The sequence below is a fragment of the Solanum lycopersicum genome, chromosome 9 (assembly GCF_036512215.1).
Source record: "Solanum lycopersicum chromosome 9, SLM_r2.1".
NCBI lineage: Eukaryota > Viridiplantae > Streptophyta > Magnoliopsida > Solanales > Solanaceae > Solanum > Solanum lycopersicum.
Window position 1 is genome coordinate 45,711,717 of NC_090808.1, and position 9,825 is coordinate 45,721,541.

The window sequence follows — 9,825 nt, forward strand, 5'->3', positions numbered from 1 at the left end:
TTTTAGAATTGAAGATGAACAACATTCTCTTGTGTAATCAAAAATAGTGAGTAAGACATAATAGGGTCTTGTGATATTTCATTTCTTGCTTTTTTCCATAAAAGAAGAATTATATCATCACTTTCTGTCTCCTCTTTTGGTGGAAAGATCAAGTTTGATATGCCTCTTTCTTTATTTAATTTAAGTTAAAGAAAAAGAAGATGTAAATACATAACATAATGGATTATTTACTTCATCAACAACTAATATTATAAGCACCATAAATATAGTAGTAAAGTAGACGTTTGAGTAGGTAGGATCTAGTAATTAATACCACTCCACACCTATCGTGCATCTCAAAACAAGATTTGTTCTCGACTAATACTATTGCATTATACAAAATCACTAATAGAAATATGATCAACATTTTTCACTTAGGGAGTGTTTGGTACGAAAGAAAAATGTTTTTCAGAAAAATAATGACTTTATTTTTTACGTTTGGTGGGTGAGTAGAAATATTTTTACTAAAAAGATTTTGTCTTTGATATGTAAATGAAAAATGTATTTGAGAATTATCTTTTATTTTTAATAGAGCAAAAAATATTTTTGAAAAAACAAACTTAAGTTTGTTTTTTTTTTGTTGTGGGGAATGAACGAGCGGGGTGAAAAAAATAAAATTTTGAAGTTGAAAATATTTTTTAAAAATAAACATAATAAATTTTGAGGGGCTGGTAGGAGCAGTAAGGGTGGAGAGGGAGGGATTGAGTGTAGGGATGAAAAAATGAAATTTGTTTTCTCTTTAGGGAGGGGGGAGGAGGGGAGGAGGGCTGGAGGGGGAAGGGTCAAGGTTAAAAAAATAAAAATAGAAAATAAAAAATATTTTTTAAGAATATACATATTTTTGAAGAGGGTGGGGGGCTGCTGGGGTGAGGGTAGGTGTGGGCATTGGGGGGTTAAAAAAGTAAAAAATTAAAATTACAAATATGTTTTAAAAACAACTTTTAATATTTTTTGGAGGGATGGTAGGGGTTGGAGTAGGGGTGAGGGTGAGGGTGAGGGTGAGGGTGTGGTAAAATTATTGAAGTTAAAAACATTTTATGAAAATAAGTTTAGTTTTCTATTTTTTATTTTTTGTTAATTTGAAAAAAATATTTTAACACATTTAATCCAACCAAATAAGAAAAAATTCAAAAATATTTTTCTTTCCCACCAAACCCTGATCATAACTAGATAACACACTCATAAAAATGCTTAATTGAGGCCTTTTGTATTAACCTTTGTCCTTTCCATACTTATAGGTCATCTTCTCCACGTGTTTGCAATTCGAAAAAGGAAAGAAAAATGAACTAGTAATCTACCAAAAAAAAAAAACAATTCAACATATTTAGTGTAATTTTATAAGTGAAATTTTAAAAAGAATAATGTTTACCTAATCTACAAAATAACAACTTAAATAACGCCTACAAAAAATCACATAGCAAAGCAATTAGGGGTGGTAGTTGGAAAGAAAAAATATTTATTAATAATGTGGGTATTAGTTATACAAGTATTAATAATGTGGTATTAAATATACAAATATAAGTAATGTGGATATTACTAATGAAGATATTAACTATGCAAAATTTAGCATGTGTAGTCTAGTTATGCATAAATTATTCCTTTGGGTGTATTTTTTACTATTAAAAAATAATAAAATTATATATTTTTAAGTTTAACAGCTTTTTTTAAAATAATTATACTATTTTCTTCTTTAACCTTGTTTTAATGTTCTATTTGAATTAAAATATATCTTTAATTAGGTAGAAGAAGAAAGTAGTAAGTAGGAGTGATAAGGGTAATTTTTTATCCATGTATTAGCTATTCACATATTAGTTATTTCACCTTTTACTTCATATAAATAATACACAAATTTCCCGGTAACTTATGTAGTAGTTATATAAGTTTCTAAATTTTTAATCAAATGTTATATTAATTTTATACATAAATAACTTTCTTTTTGTATCTACCTACCAAAAATTGTTATTAATTATATACATGAATAACTTTTTATATCCACCTACCAACATCGTATTAATCATATAAATAAAAAATTTTATTTCTTATTCCTATCAAATAATATATAATTTATACATACTTTAATATATGCATAAAGTTTGTTTTCTCTAACTATCAAATGAGCCCTTAGAGTAACAAAGAAGTGACGTTGAATACTTGATCCATATGAGCATTAGTTAACGTTTAAGTTAATTCGAGAAATAATCAACTGAAATAAAAAGCGCGAATGATATGGAAGATTTCTCTTGGACATGCCATTTGAATGAACTTGCTTTTTAGGAACTTTTGACTTTTTTAAACTTTTTTTTTTTTTTGGAAAGAATAAAAAGTGTTTTTAAAAGCACTTGCTTTTAAATTATTTTAAAAAAAAATTAAAAAGTAAGTAATATCTTCTTTATAATTTTTAACTTTTAATTTATCAATTACTTTTTATACGTTCATTCATATATTTTTTTTCCATTTTTATTCCCCTCCGCGAGTCGGTAGCTGAAATCAAATTATGTCCAACACAAGCCTATCAGCAGCACTTGTACCTCTAAACTTCATGTCCAGTGTCAGAAAATCCTTTTTTGATACACATGAAAAAAATGCTTTCATAATTTTAAAATTATACTACAAAGAAAATGAAGTTTTAGTTTGCATACATTAGATAAAGAAGAACATTATTATTACAAGATGTATATATAATCAAACATAAATTTGGACTAGCACTAATTAAATAGTCGTTATTACATCCATGAAACTGAAGATGGAAGAAGAAACTTGAACCACATGTAAATTAAAGCTGCAAAAGCAAAACCCCAATGAAGAACAAGAAGGCAAAAAAATTAGTTTCAGTTTTCAAAATTGTTGAAGATCCTCCAGTTTCATTTCCACTTTGTCCAGCACTAGCAGAAGAAGAAGTAGCATTTGTTTTATTATCAGCCGAAGTAGCCAAATCTAAAATCCCTTTAGATTTCAAATTATCAGGTTCAAACTTATGTATCGCGGGCCTTCCATCAGTTACCGCTGATCCAACCTGCCATACCTGATTCACTGTCTTCGTATTGGCCGGCAACTCCAGAGTAGCAAAGATTTTCATCATCCCATCAGCTGACTCTGCTTTTGAATCGACAACATTGTACATAAGTTTAGACTCTGTTATTGATTTATAAGAAGTAAGATTGTAGGTCTTAACAGTCATAACCCCTTTAGAATCTTTGAATGCAATTAGTGATTGTGTTCCAATCATAGCTGGTGCAACGGGGTTAATTCCCCAAGCAATCCAGCCATCAGGTGAAGCTGGAGATGCGAGGAAAGCGACAGAAAGAGTGGATTTAGCCGGATCAAATGTCCAATGAAGGAATGATTTGAGAGAAGGTAGATCAGTGCAATTGGTGAAACGAGTGTTGGATGAGAAAGTTTGAGAAGAACATGTGAGAGATGTGGAAGGGGAGATATGGAAGAGAAGAACAAGTAAAAAGGTGAAGAGAAGGTTAAAAAAATGAGATGCCATTTTTTAGGAGCGTTGAGAGAAAGAGTGTTAACAAGATATTTTGGGATATTGGGGTGATTTTATAGGGAATTCGGAGATCCAGTTGGGAGCGTCTGCTGCGCCACATGATAGGATGGATGGAAGGGAATACGAAGGACACAAGTGGATATGACACCAACATGTACAAATTAAAAATTCTTTAATTTTCGTCTTAACTTTCCACGATTTAATTAATTAATTTTAATATCTACATTATGAACATCATCTCAAATTAAACAACATCATGTGACTAAATTCCTCCACCAAATGCTCATTCTCCTTTTCTTTCTGTATTCTTTTATTTAGTATTATATTTTCTTCTCTTTTTTTTTTTTTTTAATCTTTTATATCTCTTTATCGAGACTTTTGTTAGCTCTTTCAATGATTCAAATCTACAATATTAAGATCGGAGAATGATAATATTTACCAGGTGAATACCCTCTCTTCGCTATTTATTACTCCAACTTTTCATGGCTCTTGTTCAATTTATTTTTATATCTCCGCATAGGGAGGAAAAGTGTTACCCACTATGAGTTTTATTATTGTCAAAACACCAACCAAAAAATGCTAGTAGGTGATAAAGATATCACATTCATCTCGTCATATATTTTAGTTATCAAAATTTGCTTGTAAAGGAGATTTCAAGATTTTAAAAAATCAAAATAATCCTTATTTTGGGGTCTGCCAATGGGTCGTTTTTTTTTTACCGCAATCGTGATTATTGCAAACACAGACACTGCACCAAAAAAACCATAGGCCAAAACTTTGTATGGGTTACCCCCTCGAACTTCTCCTGACAATTCTAAGTGGAATGCCCTGTGTAGAATTGTGGACCCTAATGTTTATCCTTTAACCATGGACAAAGTCACATCTACAAAAAGCAAACAACTAAAATTAGGGTAGAACTAGACTTAGTCAAACCCAAAATAAGGGAGTTCATAGTTAGGATTAGGAATATAGGAGGAGGTTTAGAAAAGTTTACTCAGAAGGTAGAATATGAAGACCTACCAGAATTATGCAGCCATAGCATGATGAAGGGAAACTAAAATAAAAAATGTGGAATGTGCTACAGAAGTGTCACGCACTGAGCCTACACCATGGACGAAACTGGCACTCGAGAACCATTGTTGGCTCCAAGCAAACACATGTCCTGGCTAATTACTACTCAGCGAAAGACTTTACTCAATAAAGATAAATTCATATATTAAATTAGAATGTTGTAAAGGAAACATTCAACTGGCCAATAAGACAGACACCAATCTCAACATAACAAATTTAAAATATGAAGACAAATGAACTAACTAACTGTCTATGAAGCCTCTAAATTGTAAGGGGTGTCGGGACAAGACCTTCAATCATCCTTACAATTGAAAATACTAAAGCAATGTAAATAGGGATCCTCCAGAAAGCAAGGAGACTCACCAACTGACTTTGAGTGCTCGACTGGATTAACAAGGCGTTGGGTGCTGATCCTGGTCACCTGTATCTATATCATAAAATTATGTAGGTCAAATGACTTTAGTACATTGAATGTACGAGCATGCAAGGGAAATTCTAAACAAAACATATGCTTGAACTTGAATCTGAAAGAAACACCTACCTCAACTTTTCTCAAACACATGGATACCTCAAATGCAGAATTAAACAACATTAAAGATGTGGTTTATATGAAGCAATTAAAATAGTAAGAAACAACTCAATATACATATATAATAAAGTAATATACCTCTGTGGGAGTTTCTCTAAGCAACAACAATCGCTATGAGCTATGTGATAATACATCGTCTCGTTCACGCTGTCAGAGCTGTCATATAACTTATCGGGATATAGAATGCCTCAACTAAATAGATCTACTAGTCTGTTTTGAAAAGCACTAAGGAATAATCTAAAAATATAACCTTCTTCTGCCCACCTTGGCTACATGGTTTATGGAGACATTGAGTTGTTTTGAAATTGTCCCCACATCTGTGCTCAATACTACTCTCAAAATAATCAACTCATATGTTTTAAAACAAAAACTCTTTCTGTGGTTTGAGATAATTACTCTACAACTAGCTTAAAAACTCTTTTTGAAATCAGTATTTCCTCTATTGTTTAGATGTGAAAACATTTACTTGTGAATACTTAGTCCCCTTATACTCGTTTTGAAGCAATGAACTTCATTTGTTACTCTTACTTAACTCAAAGCTCAAGTCTTAAAATAAGATTAAAAAGTATTTGTAAAAAGCTTCTTGAAAAAACTCTAAGAACTTTTTAGACTTGGCTCTTTCTTCAATTAGAACTTATGGATTCAAAGTCATAATTCATTTTTATAGGTGATTTCTGGGTGTTTAAAGGTCGTTTGGAGTACTTAGTTTCGATAGGAAGTGTTAGTACATTTTAGAAGGACTCAAACAGTCTAAACGATGAAAAAAGGGTTGGCGGGATGGCATTGGCGCACTATTGGCACCGGGCCAGCCCCAATGTTCAAAGAGACACTTCTAGCACACTGCTGACATGCCGCCCCAGCCTTTTTGGCGCAACGGGTGCACGTTGCTTGTGCACCCTTCCGGGCAAAACTGACGAATTTTTCTCTTGTTTTATAACCTTAATTTGATTAATTTTGATTTTTTTTCTCAAATTCTCTTTAGATTCAAGTACCCAAAATATATACACAAGAATGTAACTCAAGGAAACTCTTATAATCGATAGTAAACTCTAAAAAACTCCTCAATTTCATGCCAAATTCAAGAACAAAAGCATTTCAAGAACACAACTCAAGAACATCAAATTCTCAATCTTTTCGGATGAAAGTACCTTGAATTAAACATGTTTGGTGCGTGGGTGAACAAACCCAAAACTATGTGAAATAACATACCTCGCCGGATCAAATCCTTGGTGAAATCCACAGCCGATTTCTCAAGAAATCGACGAATCTAGACCTTTTCTTCTCCTTTCTCCTCTTGACTTATTTCTCTAAAACCCCTACTGTAATCTTCAATGTGCAAACTAAACCAATTCAGTTTAGACCCGAATCACTTACCAAAAAAGAATTTAATTGATTGGATAGTGAAAAGACCATAATACCTTTCTAAAACCTGATCTTGATTTTCTTTATCTAAACAACCCAACTTCAAATGAACATATCTCTCTCATACGAACTCGAAACTAAGAAAACTTGGTGGCTTTGGAAATATAACTCAAAGATCTTTCATATGGTATCTTGTAGAACAACTAAATCATCCTGAGCTAGGAGTTATGGTCATAGTAAACCCAAAACTCATACTTAGCTTAACTTTGTCAAACTTTTCAAATTTGATTATTTCCAAAAAACGATTTCTTTCTAATTCTAGATACTTCTAGTAGCGAGGTGTTACAATAGAATCCAAACAAGTAAAGCTACAAGTGTAAAAGGAGTAAATGATAGGGGTGAAGCCAAGGACAGACTCAACACTAGAGGTGTGCAAAAATTGAACTGATCAATAAATCGAACAAAAAAAAGTGTTATTGGTCTATTGTTATTTGGTTATTAGGTTAACATATTTTGAATGATTTTATAAGAAAATATTGGGTTAGTGGTTCGGTATTGATTTTCAATATTAGGTTGGTTAAATCGATTATCATTAAGACTATAGTAATTTACTACTTTTACCTATACATAAATATTAATCTCAATATCTAAGTAGTTATGTTTTTTTGTCATTTAGCCTTCAATTCATATTTCACTGTGACTTTGAATTCACAACTTGACATTATACAAACCACCAAAAACTAAAGTAATAACCTTATTCCTCTTAATTTCTCTTTGTGTTACATATGTATAGTTCTTTTCATATTTGTTATTATTTTTCTATTTTATGAGAATTTGTAACACCTCGCTACTAGAAGTATCTAGAATTAGAAAGAAATCGTTTTTTGGAAATAATCAAATTTGAAAAGTTTTCAAATTTGATTATTTCTCTAAACCTTCTTTTTTCATTGATTAATGATAAGTTTTAACATAAAATACGAGGTTTTGATTGGTGAATGATGAGTTTTTTTGAGAAAACAAGTTCTTCACTAAATGGAGTTTGTGAATTGATTTCATGTCCTATTTTGAAATGTTTTTTTTCTAATGAGTTCTTTAAACCTTGAGTAATGTTTTCAAGTATTAAATTTCAGATTCAAATCTTAATTTTTGAAATTGGATATTGTGTTGATTGGTTCGTCTTTCAAGAAATTGTTGTGGGTGTTGTTATTTCTGAAAAGTGATGGTGAATACTTAATTACTTTAGATTGTTTGTCTTTAAAAGTGATTTTGAAGGGGAAAGCTCAACTATATGGCTTCCTAAACCTTGTATCCTAGTTGAATTTGTATGCTTCCTTCGTTTGATTGTAGTTGTGAGTAAGATGATGAGGTGAAGGGTGTAAATTGTCCAGTTGTTACATCCAACTAAATAAAAAGAGGTTGAAATGAAAAAGGTCATGTGATGAACATGGATGTGAATTGCCTTATCGTGATCTTTGTTGATTGATTGATGAAATGTTTGAAAGTACAATTATGGATTTGAATTTTATTATTTGTTTTTTCTTCCATATGGTGTGATAATGCATGTATGCATTTATTGTAAACACCATGATGAGACGTTGATGAGACGTGTGTTGAATTATTGTGTTGGTGTCTTTGTTGGTAAGTGCTATTATGCCAAGGTCTTTGCTGGCGAGTGTTATGAAACCTATCTGACTAGTGATGTGATATAAAGCTAATTAAAAATGGTTTCGGCTAGTGATATATTGTGCCAATGAGAAATGATTCTAGTAAAAGATCAATCATTGTGAGTTGATGCACTTGATGCTTATGCTTAAGTTACTTGTGGATTGTGATTGATTTACTTTTTATGTGTAACTGAACTACTTGTCATTAAGGTTGGCTTATTCGATTCGTTTATTGTTCAATTGTGAAGGTTAAACTCTGAATATTGGACCTTGTGAGTCATTTATTATAGAATTTCTAAGTTGGATTCAGTTGGAGAGTAAGGGTTATTTGTTTTCTAGCTAGTTGCTTTGTTTAGTAGGTTTCTTGTTAGATATCGTGTTGTTTGTACTCATCCCTTATTTCTATACTTGTGCAGGTTGTGAGCCTTGACATATGGATCTCTTTCTCCTTCTGTGATCTCGAGGATTGTCAAGGACTTGAAGAGGTAGTTGTTTGTCATCCGCGGGCCCTCTTTTCCGTTTCTTATACTTTGTTCTATTTGAGAAACAAACATTAAGATTTGTATTGATTTCTTAATTTCACACTTATGTATAGGGATCATTTGGTAGAGGTATAAAAATAATATTAAATACAGTGTATTACCAATGCTCGCATTAATAGTTCTTGTGTTAGTTATGCTTATATTAGCTATGTTGGGTTTTATTTGCCCTGATTTCTTACCATAAATAGGTTTTCCTTTTCGGAAAAGGTTTTGGATTGACTACTCCTTTTTCTGGTAGGAAAAGGTTTAGAACTCTATAAATAGTGGAATGTTCCTTCTAACTTAATCAGCATTCACAATGTAGTCTTAAGGGCTTTGAGAGTTTTGGTTAGGGGGGAGAATTTATGGGTCACAAGCTTGATACGTTATCACTTGTGTGAACCTCCCATGTATTCTGGGTGAATTGGTTGAGGTTGTTTCCCTCTGTATTTTGTACTCTCATATTTATGGTGGATTGCTCATCTCCTTTGTGGACGTAGGTCGATTGACCGAACAACATTAAATCTTTGTGTCTTATGGTATATTTCTCGTTGTCTTCTTACTCGTGGTCTTTCGAGGTTTGCATTGCTAGCTTCCGCGTTTACACCTGCTTATTTACGATCCTAACAAGTGGTATCAGAGCCAGATTCAATGACGGAGTCAGGTTCAGTGGTTTGATAATCGATGATTGAACCAGGTTAGAAAGATGTGTTCATCTTGGCGGTGTAGTTCTAGCAGTAACCGTTTTGACAATAATGAAGATTTTGTTGGAGAAATTGTTTCATAGAGGTTTTCTGTGTTGAGACATAAAATTTGCAAAGGAGATTATGGAGAGGAGAAGCAAGTTGTTGAAGATTAAGTGAAGAAGGTGGACAAATTTATTCAGGCCAAGGGGGAGATTTGTTGGGTTTTATTTGCCCTGATTTCTTACCATAAATAGGTTTTCCTTTTCGGAAAAGGTTTTGGATTGACTACTCCTTTTTCTGGTAGGAAAAGGTTTAGAACTCTATAAATAGTGGAATGTTCCTTCTAACTTAATCAGCATTCACAATGTAGTCTGAAGGGCTTTGAGAGTTTTGGTTA

At 32.2% G+C, this 9,825-nt stretch overlaps 1 protein-coding gene across 1 annotated transcript; it reads right to left on the minus strand.

Annotated features, from left to right (window-relative positions):
- Positions 1 to 2,654: 2,654 nt before the first annotated feature.
- On the minus strand, positions 2,655 to 3,660 carry LOC101262042 (auxin-induced in root cultures protein 12). The gene has a single exon (XM_004246988.5). It carries the CDS (start codon positions 3,527 to 3,529, stop codon positions 2,813 to 2,815), a length of 717 nt encoding a protein of 238 aa, XP_004247036.1. The 5' UTR covers positions 3,530 to 3,660; the 3' UTR covers positions 2,655 to 2,812.
- Between the last annotated feature and the right edge of the window lie 6,165 nt (positions 3,661 to 9,825).

What these genes read in the sequence shown, in the direction of transcription:
- LOC101262042 (XM_004246988.5), bottom strand. Translation starts at nt 3,529, where the DNA reads ATGGCATCTCATTTTTTTAACCTTCTCTTCACCTTTTTACTTGTTCTT.